The sequence below is a fragment of the Atractosteus spatula genome, chromosome 16, assembly GCF_055471065.1.
Source record: "Atractosteus spatula isolate fAtrSpa1 chromosome 16, fAtrSpa1.hap1, whole genome shotgun sequence".
NCBI classification, from domain to species: domain Eukaryota; kingdom Metazoa; phylum Chordata; class Actinopteri; order Semionotiformes; family Lepisosteidae; genus Atractosteus; species Atractosteus spatula.
Window position 1 is genome coordinate 14,710,556 of NC_142721.1, and position 16,197 is coordinate 14,726,752.

Below are 16,197 nucleotides of genomic sequence, written 5' to 3' on the forward strand. Positions count from 1 at the left end.
GAACTTGGCTAATGAGTATGTGGCACTGCAGGAACCAGAACCGTTCATACAGTACACTACTAGAGGAAGAACCGATTGTCCGGGCTGTGGGAATTTAACAGCACTAGCAAGAATACAGGCTAGGTTTCCACTGCCAATATTAAATTACAGAATTAATGGCACTCCTTGTATTATGTTTAATTGTGGTTGAAATGTTTGATTTATTACTATGTATTTGTTCAAGCTGTTAATAAACATTACAAGGCTAAAGTTTTTCAGAGAGATTGTTGGTCTGTTCTACAGGATTCCTTCCTTTTAAAAACCTGTGGCTGTGGTGGTCTCCTCTGGTGCTGTATAAAAAGTAAAGCAGGATAATTCAGATTGGTGGTCTTCCTGATGTTGCTCCAAAATAAGGCGCCGGGAAGCCTGACTCTTATTACTGTGGTAAAGCTGTTAACGAGGGCAGCCTTGAAAGCTTTTTCAGAAATTGCAGCGTAGAAGGTTACGAATAAAACCCAGCAGAAATTTCCCACCTGTGCTGCTGTGTTGGGGAAAGTCCATTTCTTTTTTCTAACTCAGGGTTGTGACTAGACATTTCTAGTCAGATCTCTCTCTCACAACAGCTGCTTTTCCAGAATCTGAGAAGAGAGCAGATTTTGTACCAATGCGCAAAAGTGTTCTGAGAAACCATTTCTTTCTTTTTCAACATTTCACCTGAGTTTTGTTTTCCCAGGTTCAGGTTTGTTAAGACCGACACCTTTTGTGCTTGAAAAAAAAAGTTCCAATAATGTTTGTAAACATGCGACACTGCACATTCAGGTACAGAATATTTATGATAAAATAGCTTCCAAATGATAATAACTCCTTACACTTATATAGTGCTTTTCTGGACACTCCACTCAAAGCGCTTTACAGGTGATGGGGATCCCCTCCACCCCCACCAGTGTGCAGCCCCACCTGGATGATGCTCCAGTCCTCTCACACACCAGCTCTCAGTGGGGAGGAGAGCAGAGTGATGAAGCCAGTTCAGAGATGGGGGTTATTAGGAGGCCATGATTGGTAAAGGCCAGGGGGAAATTTGGCTAGGTCACCAGGGTAACACCCCTACAATTTTTCGAGAAATGCCCTGGGATTTTTAATGACCACAGAGAGTCAGGATCTCGGTTTTACGTCTCATCCGAAGGACAGCGCCTTTTTACAGGATAGTGTCCCCATCACTATACTGGGGCATTAGGACCCACACAGACCGCAGGGTGAGCTCCCCCTGCTGGCCCCACTAACACCTCTTCCAGCAGCAACCTCAGCTTTCCCAGGAGGTCTCCCATCCAGGTACTGGCCAGGCTCACACCTGTTGAGCTCCAGTGGGAAGCCAGCTGTGAGTTGGCAGGGTGATAACTGACTTAGCTGTGTTACCCCTTCGCAAGTCCCTTGTAATAGCTGGAGAATGAATTCCATTGACTGGAATATTTTGCACTTTTTGTCGGAGGAGGCGAGAGTGGTGTGACGGTGCTGTCAGCTTGGTAAACAGAGACGAAGGAGGAAGTGGGCATACTGAGAGAGGCTGGCCAGGTTGAGTCAGAGGAAACGACCTGTTTGTTTTGAATGGGCTGAGCTAAAAAAAAAAGGAAAGTGGACAGGTTGCCAAGTTTCTCTTGTCTGTGCTTCCTGGATACGCGGTTTCCTCGGAGCAGGTTCATGACTCGGCACTTAGCGTCTTCAAATGGCTCCTTCCCCCTCACTCCCCACTGTCCCCACTGGACAGTCTTGGGGTTTTAATAATAATAATAATTGCTTACACTTATATAGCGCTTTTCTGGACACTCCACTCAAAGCGCTTTACAGGTCATGGGGATCCCCTCCACCACCACCAATGTGCAGCCCCCACCTGTATGATGCGACGGCAGCCATAGTGCACCAGTACTCTCCCCACACACCAGCTCTCAGTGGGGAGGAGAGCAGAGTGATGAAGCCAGTTCAGAGGTGGGAATTATTAGGAGGCCATGATTAATAAGGGCCAATGGGAAATTTGGCCAAGACACTGGGGTAACACCCCTACTCTTTTCGAGAAACACCCTGGGATTTTTAATGACCACAGAGAGTCAGGACCTCGGTTTTACGTCTCATCCGAAGGACGGTTTTCTTAGCGTGTGTGCTGAAGAGCTGCCATATTAATTAATCTCGCAGAATAAAACTGGAAATTGTAGTTAACCTGTTCAGATCTCGGTGTTCTGAGATTGGCAGGGGGTTTTGCACCTACTGTAGCAGAGGAACGCCTGGAAAGCAGGACCCTGTTGGTGTGAACTGCAGCCTATTGCATCAGGAGATGCATTTTCCGCCATAATAAAGTTTATGTGCGGAAGCAGAATCTCCATGGAGAGAAAATGCTTTTCCAACACTTACCGCTGGTCGGCCTGTGTGGAAATCCCATATTGTTGTGCTGAAGTACAGGGCGGGAGAGACAGGAGGGAGCGGTCGGGACTCTGGACACTCCTGACCGAAAGGTTGCGGGTTCGAATCCTGGGTGGGGCACTGCCGTCGTTTCCTTGCGCGAGAGACTTGCTTCAGGTAAACGCACAGATGTGCAGGTACGCCCAGATTTACAGAAGTGTCCATTTCTGCACAACGGGTTGTGTGCCAAAATTCACAGCATTTTATTTCTCTGAAGAACAAGCTGATGCAGTAGTGCACGTCTGCACTTGAAACCGTTAGTATTGCCATTATTATCACAGTACTGAAATACAGAATTACACTATTGTAGTGTACTGTATAGGGCTTTCATAATTAAACTATTATTTGTCAAGTAAATGTAGGGCACTTCTTTTTTTTGCAGAGTCGGCACCTTTCGCGTCAGTATAACCGTATCCAGCCGTGATAAAAGAACTGCACATCCAGATGATTCCAGGCAGGGCGCATGAGGCGATGCAGAGGAAGACCGCACCCAACTTTGTCCATGAAGTTGGATTTACGCAAGTCTGGGAGAATGTGTCCAAATGCAAGCTAGCGTTGGTCAACCAAACGAATTGGTTATTAAGTAAACCGTACGTAAGACACACAGGCACAGCAGTCGGGTTGCTGCCCAAGGAGCCGCATGTGATATTAGCGAACAGGTCCTTTAACAGCACCGTTCATTCATATTATTTCAGGGGTTTCTCAAAGAGATTTCATAATGCTGGTGTGTTGCATGCTTTTCATTCTGCCCATGTGTGCACCCGTAAGTGGGACGAGTCAGAATCCCAAACAACCACAACAGAAAGGGTTTTTTTTCCGTTTTTTTCCGACATTCTCGGACTCGGTTCGTCTCCTCTCTCTCTCTTTTCTTATTCTCGTTTCGGGGGAACGGTCGCGTTAAAGATTTAATCGTCGCGCGTCCGTGAAAATACTAAGGCGGGGAGGACGGGTGGGTTGTCCAGTCGGTCCCCTTTCGTCGGGTAGCAGGTGGCGGAGCTGGTTGACGACGCACTGTGTGAACTGCGAAGGTGGAGACCGCCCGTCAACCTGTAAACCTGTTTTATTAGGAAGCAGGACGGGGACCGGCACCCACGGGTGCGGCCGAAGCGATAAACTCGAGTGGGGGAGAAAAGGGCCGGTTTTCCCTGCCCCGGGAGGCCGGCGGTTCTCCGGGAAGAGTTCTTGGAAACGGGCTGTTTTGGGGTTGAGAAGGCAGTCAGGCAGCAGCTGCCTCGGTGTGCGCGGAGCAGAAACGACAACAGGGGTTTCGTTTTACAAGACGGAATGTAGCAAAAGGACCACCGCGCTTCTCATGCTGGTCAGGGCGGCGACCTCCGCCCTGGGAGAGGATCTGAAGCCCCCGTCGAAATGCCCCGCACTGTAACTCAATATCAAGACAACCTGGGGATTGTAAACACAGATAAGCAAGAATGAGGGACATCCTTGATGTCCCGGGCTCTTAGCCAGATTCGTAGGTAATGCGATCCGTCTTCTCTTGTGTAACCCATATGTGCACTTGCTACTCCTGGGATACTCTAAGCAGAAAAATCTTAGATGCCCTTTCAAAATGCTTCACCTCATTAATACAGGATACGCTAGGTTTGTTTTGTCGTCTCCCACCAACTGCTCTTTAAAAAAAAAACATTCTGTGCCTTTAATTCATCACTGTTTGCTAAGAGGAGAAAGTCTCCTAGTCTCCTGTCCTCCTCTTCTCTAGTTTTACAGTTCCAGTGTGCTATAAATGAGTTTTACCGACGTGCAGTTTGATTAACTTCAGAGGAGGAAATTACATTTGGTTGCAATGTAGTTGTTTAGTTATAGGGCCTCCTGTGCTGAGGCAGGCTTAAGGGGTATCGGCTGCGTGGTAATGAATGATAATATTGTGGAATTAAATTCTTAGCACTGTTGTACTGCGATGGCCACAAGTAGAAAGAGGAATTGTCGAAAAAAGTATCTTAATTGTGCAAATGTGTATATTTTGTGTAACTAATTAGTGATTCCTGCTGCCTGTATCACTGGGTACCATTAGCAGACCGCTGATAAGTCGAAAGAGGGTGTCTTCTAAGAACACATCTGATCTCTGTCAAAATCACAAGAACCTGGTGGAAAATTCAGCGACATGAGGTGGATGGGGGGTGACAGGTGGACCCAAAGATCCGTGTACTTTAGAAGTACGAAGACAAATGTTTTGCTGGAGTACCTGGACTAAGCAAAGTTGTAGTTGATGCAAAATGTTGCAGAATTTGGAAATTATTTTTTGGCATGTTGTTCTATTCTTTTGAAGGCATGCAACCATAATAAACCATAGTGTGACGAACGATGTGCATATTTCATCATTGTATTGAAATCGGTTTCATCCTTTTTTGATGTCTTATTGCTGTGTTGCCCATATGCGCAGGTCTCGTATATATCAGCTTCTCGGCTCCGGGTTTTGCGGTCTCTGACTCTGCTTTCGACAGCGTGCTCTGCGCCGGGGAAGTTTCTGCTCCTGCTTCTCAGACAACGAAGCTCGCTTATTCAAAAGCGTCGCGCAGGAAGAGGTTTGAGATAGGCCAGCGCTGGACGCAACAGTCACACAGTGCTTAGCCATTTAATGACAGGTTATGAACCTGTGGGAACTTGGACTGGGAAAAGGGAAGAGTCCCATCAGACCGCACTGCCGGGGCACGTCCAGCAAACCTCTGCCTCCGGCCAAAAGCCTGAGTCGGTAACCTGAAACAGGCTAAAAGGAAACCGAAGCATGGGATCCGTCCTCCTTTGTTTTCTTTATCCCGAAGATATGTGTGTGTGTGTGGTGTGGGGAGGGGGTGCTTGCGAATGTGTGTCATTTTTACTTATCTGGCCATTAGCCTCCTGAAACGACTGCACGGGTCACGTGGCTTTAAAGAACACACCGGCTGTGCCCGCATACCGTTCAAGCACACACATGCCTCGGCGAGACATTTCCTTGCCTACGTCGGCATTCCGTCCGCGATGTAGGATCGGGGGAGAACGGCGCCCCGGGTGTTCGTGCGCGGAGCCCCGCTGAGGTCCGAGGTCCGAGGTCCGCGGCCCGGCGACCCCTGCGCTCCTGCGGGAGTAGAAACGGACATCCGCTCACAGACACGGGCCCGTCTGCGGAGACCGATGAGTCCGACGGGCCGGCGCTCCCCGATCAGAGACTGCCGCGGAGCGCTGTAGCTCCGAAGTGGCGCTTTGCTGCTCGGTTTTAAAACGCCGAAAAGCACTGCTCCGTCCAAATCGCGCACCATGTCAGATACCAGTGCTTCTTTAATAACTGCTTCCGCCAGTAACACTAGTGAGGAGTGAGCTTTAAATTACCAATCAAACTGCCCCCCACCCACCCCCTTCCTCTTCAGAAAAACAAGCATCTGGTTTTGGTGAAATTGTTGTCAGAGGGCTCCTGCATCAGCTTGTGCGTTTATTCCACAGGTCTCACCTGCCCTGCTGCGGGTCCAGGCCAGCTCTGGTCGCCCCCCTCTCTGACTGTTCTCTGTTCTTGTGCTCCACAGGGACATCAGCATGAACAACATCACCGAGCTCCCTGCTAGTGTCTTCAGGAACCTGCCGTATTTGGAGGAGCTGTGAGTGTCCTTTCCGTTCCTGTCCTTAACTTGCTTTGTGTTGCAGACTTGCACTTTTCTGACGTGTGTGTTTAAATCGGTTTGTGGGTCTCTGCTTTTGTGGACGAGAAATCCTTTTTATGTTTGGTGTTTTGGTTCTTGCTTAGGAGTTTGATGCTGCTTTTACTACTCTATGAAGGTTCACAACACAATCGCGTGGTATGATTGCAGTTAAGCCCAGTGAAATCATGGTATAATCAGAGTAAAGGGCAGTAAACCTACCTTTGCCCTATCTCACAGCAGTGGGAAGGTTTTAAAAGACCTGCACATGAAAACCTTCAAGACATAACCCTCCTGTTCAAATACCAAAACATTTCATAGAACAGTTTTGCCACAGTGGCACAGAAAAGGCTGCAACTGTCTTTGACTCTGTAGCTTTTCTCAAAGTGGGTAGTGGCACAACATTACAGGTTAAACGTGGATGCATTTGTAACTACCTACATGCAAAGGATTACAAAATTGGGGGAAGATTTCTTTTTGAGCCTAAAAGAGCCTGTAGCAGCCAGCTTTCCTGTGCTGTGAAGCTCGGCATTTTTCAAGACCAAGGAGCATTTGCAAAAAACCCCCAAACAATTCCAGAGTCCAAAAAGGTCTGAAGGAGAACAGTGACAGATGGAGCTCCGCTGCACCCCCTCCTCCCAATGAACAGAAAAGAGCAAAAAGCAGATAGAGAGAGAGCCTGAGTGTCCCTGGTGTGTCTGGATGCTTTTATTTATACATCCTAATGCTTGTCTTCATTTCCTTTCTCTCGTCAGAGGCTGCTTCCCATAAATCAGTCTGCCGGCTGAGATAATGGCGTGTGTCACTGTTGACTGTGTGACAAGTTAAACATGGCATCAATGTGGCAGACATGTTTGGCTTATTAGTGCCTGAGACAGCAGTTCTCCTGGTGGTCTGCAGCAGCCCTAGTGTAGCGATGAGGCCTCTCCGATCCACAGGGCTCCTTGCAATTGTTTCCAGATGGCTATCTGTAAAGGCCGCACACTAGCGAAGACTCCCTGGCTGTCTTAGTGGAGATCTTTTCATAGGTGGGGCGTTCTGAGCCGCCCCATTCCGCGCGCATGTGTGTGTGTGTGTGAGACGCGCCGATAAGGAACGATTTGTTTAACAAAACCTGACAGTAAACCTGAATGTGTCCCCCCCCGTGCCTTTGAAATGGAGTGTTTCGTTTATTTGTTTAATCTTCGGGTTGTAAAAATATCGAACGCGTGTTGAGCGTTGGATAAATTTTTAAAGCACACTTTGGGTCATTTCGAAGAGAGGAAATCTTCTTCTGCGCCATTCAGTTGTTACCGGGCAGGAGGAGTCGTTCTGTCATGCTTAATCAAAGTATTGGAGCCAGGAAACAGGGAAGTCTTAGGAATGTTAAAACCTGACTGAACACTGTATGATGCGTAACCTCTGCGTGGGTATGTGGAGTGCACATTCACCACTACAGCGTAGATTCACGCTTCCTCTCCTCGGTGTTGCTGCACTGGTTTATAAGGTCAGTCAGCGCTGTGTTTTTTAGAGGTGCCTGCATCCCACCGGAAGGGTGTGAATTTGTCAAAGTGATACTGCACAGAGGGGCTTCGCTTACAGCGAGCTGCTACCAGTCAGTCTCTCCGCCCAGCAAAATGGATTTTTTTCTCCTTTTGATCTTTTATTCATCCCCAGCCCGGGCTCCCAGCATGCTCACCCCTGTGTTGCACTTTCCTTGTGGAGATTCCCCATGCTGGGTGCGCAGGGTTCTGTGTCCTTCGTGTTTCCATTGAAACCGAGCAGGGAAGCACCCGGAATCCACTCTGCTGGTGACGATGGAACAGCCTTCTAATTTTCTGGCTGCGCAGATCGGAATCACAGCTCATCCCGTATTTACCTACCCTAGTGCAAACAATGAGGAACCGGAGTGAGAATCTTTTCCCCGAGTGGGAGTGATGGCGTTAATTATTCATGCTGGGAAGTGTGGGCTTACTTAAGCTTCTGTCTGACACTGAGCTTTAGGGGAAAATGTGTTTGGCTGTTGGAGGAGGGAGAAAAAGAGCTTGTCTGGTCTGCAGTCTAACTAGAGAGTGTGATTGGTAGAGCTTTGTGAGACAAGAGGAGGAGGCCCAGATTCTGGCAGCCAGAAACTTACAGCCAGTCATCTAGCGAGAGGAAATTCACAGCAAAGTAATCTGCTGGCATTTCTTAACCTTGCATATCTCTTCCCCTGCTGGCGTATGCTTCACTCCCTTAATAAACAGTTGCCTTATCTCCATTGTCAGAGGGCGATTTACTTTTCAGCATGTGCTGTGCAGAAGGAATGCTGCCGAGCTGTTGATTTAAAAAAAAGAGAGAGAGAGAGAAGAAAAGAAAGGGTTTTGTGTGCCTTGACAGTGGCTAAAAACTTTCAGGGGAATCAGCTCTGTGATGTGAAAGAATCAAATCCTGTTCAAACAAGCCTGAGTCAGAAAGTCTGTTGACACATGGCTGTTGTGTGGTGTTCACAGACATGTCTGTTATAGGATGAGCCCGGTGTGCCTCGCTGGATTTATTAAATTGTACGTTTGGAAGATGGCAAGCTTGCAGTCGAGAGATAATGATAGCAACAGATGTCCGTGTGTGCATGCACATGCGTGTGCGTGCTTTAAGGATCAAGTTGTATTGCTGGTGTGTGTGAGACACTTTTTCACAAACACACCATCTTCTGCTGTTCGCAGAGTTCACGGATTACGTTGAAAAGGCTCAAACAGGGAGTCGAGCCCGTGTTTAACGCCATGGTTTGGCATTTCAGATCCTTTTTTCCTTCTGGCATTTTTGTGTGGAAAGTGCTGTCTAGGTGGTGCGTTTTCTTATTCACCTTCTCTGTCTTTTCAGACTGGTAACTCGCAATGAAATGGTTCTGTTTTCCCCCTTTAGAAAATACCAATTAACTGCACAACCTCTTGTGAGGCCTCGGGCACAGACACAGTCCATAGCCTGATTTTAAATGCGGCAAGTTCCTGCACTTTCCCAGACTAAATGTTTTCTTTAGTGTGCATGGCCTGTGCACTCCCAGGATGGGCTGTCCTGCTGCTGCTGAAGTATTCTTCTAATTATTGTTATAGTTCTTTCTCCTGTTAAGCAGTCTTAAACGCTGTTCACTCTGACGAGAACACCAGTTTTAACTTCAGTCTAAGAAAGATGACTTGTTTGCAGTCCTGTCTGTCAGGGTTGTGTTCTTTAAGAGACGGACACAAGCACAGGGTTTTCTTGCGAGTGCATTTCTGATATAGAAGTGCTCACTTCAGCAATGACACAGTGACTGGGAGGGTCGCATTCAGAGCGATTGTGCTTTGTTGGCTCATCCAAAAAGACCTGCTGGCTGTGCGTCTCAAGGCCTGGATGTGTTTAGCCAGCGGACTGGAACAAGATGCAGAGCTCCATAGTGCTGGCAGCTTTTATCTCCGTTTCAAGAAACTCTGCAGTGCGGGGCGGAGCGGTGGCTCTGAGGGTAAGGATCTGCGTCTGTGGCTGGAAGGTTGCCGGTTCAAATCCCCCAGCCGGCAGAGGAACCCTACTCCATTGGGCTGCTCTGGGGGCGCTGTACAATGGCTGACCCTGCGCTCTGACCCCCAGCTTCTCTCCCTGTCTGTGTGTCTCATGGAGAGCTAGCTGGTGTTTGCAAAAAGACAAATTCCTAATACAATAAATTTTATTTGGCCAATAACAAATCCTATCCTATGATCTGTGTACGGCCGGTACAAGTCTACTTTTGCCAAACCGATTTCCAGAGTTTTGCCCGAGCGGACCAGTCGTATCCTGTTCCCTGGAGAACAGCCAGGCAGGAAAAAACGGAAGTATAAAAGGGAGAACAGCAGGCTGAAAAAAACAGGAGCAGCCTTGAGGTAGACTCCAGTGTTCTTGGCCTCTCTCACGCAAGACCTGCTTCTTCTGGTTGGGTCTTGTTTATCTAAACACAATGGAGTCGGAAAGCGGCACTGACAGATTTACTGCTCCGAAAAATCACCTGTAAATCACCTAATGAAATTGCCTGCAGGACGAAGAGGGGGGCGCTTTCTCAGCATGGCTGTGCTGGCTGTCTCTAGCAGGAGGATCTCGCAGGACGAGGCCAGGCGCACGCCTGTCATGCCATCCGTCAGCGGTGCTCTGCTGAACGGACGTACCTCCCGCTGTGCTCAGCGGTGGTGGGTGGAAGGAGCAGACCTTAGTCTGCGCCATGTTTTAGTGTTGTGTCCTTCGAGGAGCAGACCTTTGCAGTTCAGAACATAGGTCATAGGTCATGCCGACGCACAAGGAAGTGCATAGGATCGGTGTGGCAAGAGGGGGCAGCCCTTTGGCATAGGTGAGGGCAGTTGTATACTATGGACTCCACACAGAGGTGAGGAGGGTTAGCAGTATTTTGGCTTTGCCCTGGCACCCCCAGGGCAGGGTTGGCTTTGCCAGAAAGTCGAAGGTCCTGACAAACTTCGACTCCTGGGACTTGCCGATCTCCTGCCCCTTTACAGTGATCCACGATGAGGGGCGTAGCTCCGCTAGCGGGGACTGCCGCTCCTGTCAGCCGCAGAGGAGCTTGCCATGGGCCAGATGACGAATGGCGGTGCGCATAATCTCGCATTAGGTAGCTCCGTGTGCGAAGAAGCATGTCAGCGTCTAAGAAAAGGATGGAGGGCCGTCATGTCTGAAGGTTTTTAGTCAAACCCAGACTCCTATTGCCCTTAATCAGTTATTATTGGAATAGCTGAACCAATTTAACAACGTCTATTCAGCCCCTTAAAGCAGCAGTATGTGTAGATACCTCAGAAACCTGCAGGGACATCAGCCGGACCTCAGGAGGTTTTGTAAAACTTGCCCGAAGTACAGGTCAAGGGAGGGCACGGGCAGTTTTTTTGTGAAGTGTTTCTTAGTACTAGGATGGCAAAAAGTGTGCGGCAGGACTTGACTGGAGCAGTGCTGCAGGTCTCACTGAAAGCACTGGAGGATCTCAGGTTGCCCAGCACATTCCCAGGAACTGCTGCTGCCCCACGACTGCATGGATGCCCTGGCTGACCCAAGCCCATGCCCAAGCCCATGCCCATCGCAGCTTGTGGCAAGCTAGCTGGTGAGCAGTTAGAGCTAGCTGTAGGCATGGCCTGCACTCACTGCAACTGGTAGCCTCTGAGCATAGGGCTCAGTTCCGAACAAGAGCCCCATGATTTTGTGTTCTGAAAGAGTCCTGGCTCTGGTGTCTGCTGTTTGCTGTGTTTAAAGCAGCTCGCATGTGATGGATATGATTGCCATCATCTCTATTTCCGTGCACGTTCGACAGGGTTAGGCGTGTGCAGTCCTGTACACCGCGGCAGAGAATGGGACCACACAGACGCTCTCCTCTTCAGGGTTTAGAAGTTGTTTAAGGTTCATGAAACAAGGGGAGAAAAATGGGGCGATATTTTAAGAGTTCAAGGGGAAAAGGCAGCTCTCAGACTTTATGCCCATTCACATCACATGGCTTGGCTCTCAGGTAGTCTGATGTACTAGACCTGTCTTTTCCAGCTTTCCATGGGACTGGGTGGAATTTATTGAAATAAATTCCTCGGCCTGTTTCTCCATTCCCGAGAAATGCAGGTTAGTCAAACAAAGGTTGTTGTTTTTATTTCTGTCCTCCAGAGACAGCTGGCTCTTCTTTGCTTTAGCAGGAACTCCACAGCTTGATGTTGAGATATGAATTGGAGACATGGGAATACCTGAGTGAGCCCACCTGTCTGCTGTCAGGCTCACTGGCTTGTAAAGGCACACACACACACACACACACACACACACACGACTGTCGCTCCACATGAGCTGAGCCCTGCTTTGGAAGGCCAAGAAATCTCATGCTCCCACACACCACCCAGTTATGGCTGGACCCTTACTTCTGCAGAGAGCCCAGTGTTCGCCTGTGGCGATGGCAGGCTCAGAAACATGGCAAGCGCTGATCCTCGCCTCGGAGAAACCATCCAAGTTGCGGGACAAACTACTGGGTAACCATGTGGCTATCGCAGTGGACCAGCTTTTAAAACACTGCTCTGCTTTTCGTTATTCCCATTTTGCTATTGAGACATGCAAATACTGCGTAAATGATTTCACATGGAGGCACATACATTCGGTCAATTTGCTTTGAAGCCACACTGCAGATGGGCTTTGAGTTGAGCAGTGGGGCAATGCCAGACCTGTGCTGCAGGTGCACGGACTGATGGTGAAAGTACCAAAGCTGGACTGTTGCACAGATGAAACGTCCTTCCATGGAGCATTTGAGCAAAGCAAAGGTCCCGTGCTCCTTATTTTATTGATCGGCGGTGAATTCAGCCCCACCTGTATGAAAAAGGCCCTTTCACAAGCTCTCACAGCAAGCCTGGAGTTGACCCCAGAGACCGCAAGCCGCATAAACTTCACAAAAAAGCCCTAAAAAAGAAAGGAAAAATGAACAAAAAATAACAGGAAGATCAGAATGAGCAGTTCCTGGGAGCAGTTTAGGACTGTTTACACATTTGATGGATGCTGAAACTTTACTGTAAGTGTGTGATGGAACAAGGACGTAGCCTTACATAAACTGCAGTGCCACTGGGATTACACTGAAAGATTTATGGCACATTTGTTTTCCTGTAATTACAAGAGGCCTGTTTGACAGTGGTGGTTATTTATGGTTATTATTGAGAGTCATTTAGAAAATTCCCTTCTCAAGTGCCTTGTCTATGATAGCTGAGCAAGAGCATGGGGGGGGGGTAATGGGAAACTTGCCCTCTTACCTCATGAGGCTTCCAACAGATTGCTTTCTGCGGGGAGCATCTGCGTCAGGCCCTGCCCCGCGCAGGGCTGAGATGGTGGGTTTCTGCTGCGCCGCTGTGGGCAGGCAGACAGGCTGCGGCCACAGCTAAAGTGCCCGTCTTAACGTGAAGGGGGCTCAGGAAGTGCTTCGTGTCCGAGCACGGCTGATGTTTTTTTCTCTCTCTCTCGCTCTCTTTTGCAGGAGGCTGGCCGGCAACGATCTGGCCTTCATCCACCCGGAGGCCCTGTCTGGACTCCAGCACCTCAAAGTCCTGTAAGTACCCAGCGTGCCCCTGCAGCTGTTCCCAGTCACCGGAGGCACCCTCCGGTCCACGCTTGGTACGGTCTGCTGTCTGGGCGAGCAGGGATTTGATGATGACGGGCTGGCAACCTGGAAAAAAGTCACCACCTTGTTCGCGCTGCCAGCTACTGCATTTGGCTGTAAACTGCAGATAAGCAGAGGTGAGCCTGGTATTAAGAAGGCTCTTTTCCGCGTGTTTCTTCCTCATTGCTGGCTGCGTGTAATCATGCCCAGTTCCACCGGAGACACGATGTATGTGGCACCTCTGCGATACCATGCATGCTTGAGGGCAGGGCGTCATTGAGAGTTGCCCGTGGGTTAACCTGATAGTGTGCAAGAAAGTGTGCTCTTTTCACACCACGCTCACCCAGGAGGGATTACGTTTATCGCTCGTTGTGCATTCCACTGGGAGATGGAAACAATGCTCGTTCGCAGGTCCTTATCTGTGCTGTGCTGGAATGCGTATCCCTGCCTGCTCTGTGGAGTTGCAAGGGGAGGTCAGTGCCGGGGGGCTTACGAGCCAAAAAGATCTGGTGTTGCTGTTGCTGCGCGGTCCCTGGAGTGCCTGCGCCGAGGGTTCTCTGGATTTTGGGGAGATTTGTCGGGATGCAATAAAAAAGCGTGCCCAACCAAACCACAGGACGTTTTATCAACAGAGGACAGCTCGTAAGAGTGTTAAGTAACTCTACCTGTTGATCCAGGCTCCTTTTATAGGTGCAAGAGGACTGTGAAACAGATAGGGGATGGTCTGTGGCTCTGAGGGGGCGGGTTCAGGTGAGTGGGCTGGGAGGAGCGGACAGGCTATCGCGTTCAGCCGCTGGCCTACAGGATGCTGGTCTTCTGTCCATCAGGCACCAGTCTGCCCGCCCTGCAGAATAAGTTGACCCTTATTCCGTTTTAGGAATCCTTAATTTGTTAGATATGATCATATGACTAATCATCGCGATCCGATTACAGCTGTGAAAATTGACGTTAAAATTCAAGATTGAACACGCGTGGACGTGGCCGAGTTTTAAAAGCGAGGCATTTTGCTTCCCTTTAAATCGCGCTGTGTCGTTCAGGCATCAGCTGGGAGAGGGGAGCGTCGAGTCGATCTTGTTGGATCGCGCCCCACCTCCGTGCCCGTGTGAATGTGTTCTTGTTTTCCTCAATGTGTGCAGAGGAGTTTCGTTCTTGACATTTAGCTTTGTCTTCCCAGCATGCTCCAGAACAATCAGCTGAAGACGGTTCCCAGCAAGGCATTGAAAGGACTCCACGCCTTGCAGTCTCTGTAAGTCCGTCCCCTCTAACGCGGCCACACATGGCTGCTCGCTTCATGCAAACATCCCTGTATGCCCAGATCTTAGCTCGCAGCTAGATGTGTGGCTCAAGGGCTAATGTTTTGTATTCTTGCAGGTTGAATTGTCTTGGCGGGGGTGTAGCATTTCGGTAGTAATGACTCTAGAGTTTGGTAAAGGCCTTATAGGTCTCTTGCCTCGGTTGATAAACAAGAATACATCCAAAGGAACAAGTAAAGGTTTAGTCCATGTTGAAAAGAAACACAACATTTTGGCTGTGGAGCTGGCATCTGTGATACACCCGGTACAGCTGAGGAAGGTTCCACAGCCAAAACGTTGTTTCTTTTCTTCTCAGCATGGAGTAACACTTTACTTGTTCCTTTGCAGCCTACACATGTTGACATTGCTACCTACTTGGAGAATAGAGCCATACTTGCTTGAGTTGGCACGACAGATTTGTTTTTGGTCACGGTTGGACTCGTTGCTCTGTTACTTTTCTGGTTTCAGTGTTACGCGAGTCGAAATGTGTAATCCCTGACATCTTTAGTCGCCGGCTGAGCTTTCTTTCAGACGGCGATACTTGAATGTGAGCGTGGAGCCTCAAAAGTGGGTCCCGAGTTCGGAACACGGATTGGAAAAACAAAACAAAACGTTTTTTGCTTCCGTTTCTGAATGACCGCAGGGGCTGTCCGCCCTTTAAAACAAAGTACCCATTCTGTGCAAGCCTCCGTCAGAGACACTAGCTTATAGGAAGGTGCCTTTCCTTTTACTTCGGGTTTTGAAAATTGCTTTTAGTTACCGGGGTTATTGTAGCAGCTAGCTAGCAAATAAGCAAGACAGCCCGAGTGGTTTGAAACCTTCCTTTAATTTCGAATTCCAATGGCCAGTTATTCTTTCTTACATGCCCAGACGGGGGTATTTACACCTCCGCTTGCTGCTGCTCCTGCCTCCTTGGAGGAAAAAGAAGCAGTGCAGACAGGCTCCTCAGACCGACCCACCCTTCAGGCCTTCCAACCTGTGATACACTGCGGCCTCTGTGATTGGAGGAGACAGGCGCCTCGCTCGCTGACATCACGGGCGCGTGGGAAGTCATTGGGATCCTGGTCTGTCATGTGCTGGGCACGTTCTGCCCCACTGACCCCCGGCCCCTTAGCCAGTACTCTCGCCGCTGTTGGGGGAAATCCGTTCCACAGCTGGTCGGTGGCTCCGAATCTTTTTTATTACTTCAAAGGCATTCGCTGCTGGGACGTGAGGTGGGGGGGGGGGGGATGGTTGATCAGACCCTCCAAAGCACCGAGCTGGGAGTTACGAAATCTACACTGAAAGGAATTCTCTCGCCTCCTCTGCAGCCCTGATGTTGTGGGAACTTTCTGAGACAAAGCCAGCGTTTGTTACATTCTGGAACAAGCTAGGGAACGTGGAGATGTTGGCCGATGTCATCCCTAATAACAGGCTGTCAATCGGGCCGATAATAATTGCCTCTTTTTGCTTCTCAGGCCCCCTCTCCACCTTGGAAAGGAATCAGATCTTTGTCATAACAGGAAGGCTTAAAGAATTAGCCACACGCCTCTCGAAGAATAACAAAGAACAATGAGGCCTGTCAAACCGTTGCAGGAGTCACTGTGGGTGTTTTCTGCTGCACAGAGCTCCAGTTTGCACGTGCTCGACACAGGAGAGGGCATTGTAGTTGCAGGATTTCCAGTGCGGTGACAACGGCGCGTTACAGCTGACGAAAAGATCGCATTGCAGTCCGAAAATGGTTTTAGCAGCGTACATGAGCAGAAGCAAAAGAACGGTTAGCCATTTTCCAGGAAAGCTCTTTCCC

General features: G+C 49.2%; 1 protein-coding gene across 2 annotated transcripts in view; it reads left to right on the forward strand.

Annotated features, from left to right (window-relative positions):
- Nucleotides 1-16,197, forward strand: part of lgr4 (leucine-rich repeat containing G protein-coupled receptor 4) — a 71,337-nt gene that overhangs the window by 26,316 nt on the left and 28,824 nt on the right. For both annotated transcript variants that reach the window (XM_088935116.1, XM_088935117.1), the window contains exons 2-4: nt 5,940-6,011; nt 12,997-13,068; nt 14,294-14,365. In XM_088935116.1, the coding sequence (XP_088791242.1) occupies nt 5,940-6,011; nt 12,997-13,068; nt 14,294-14,365 (216 nt within the window). The remainder of the gene's footprint in view (nt 1-5,939; nt 6,012-12,996; nt 13,069-14,293; nt 14,366-16,197) is intronic.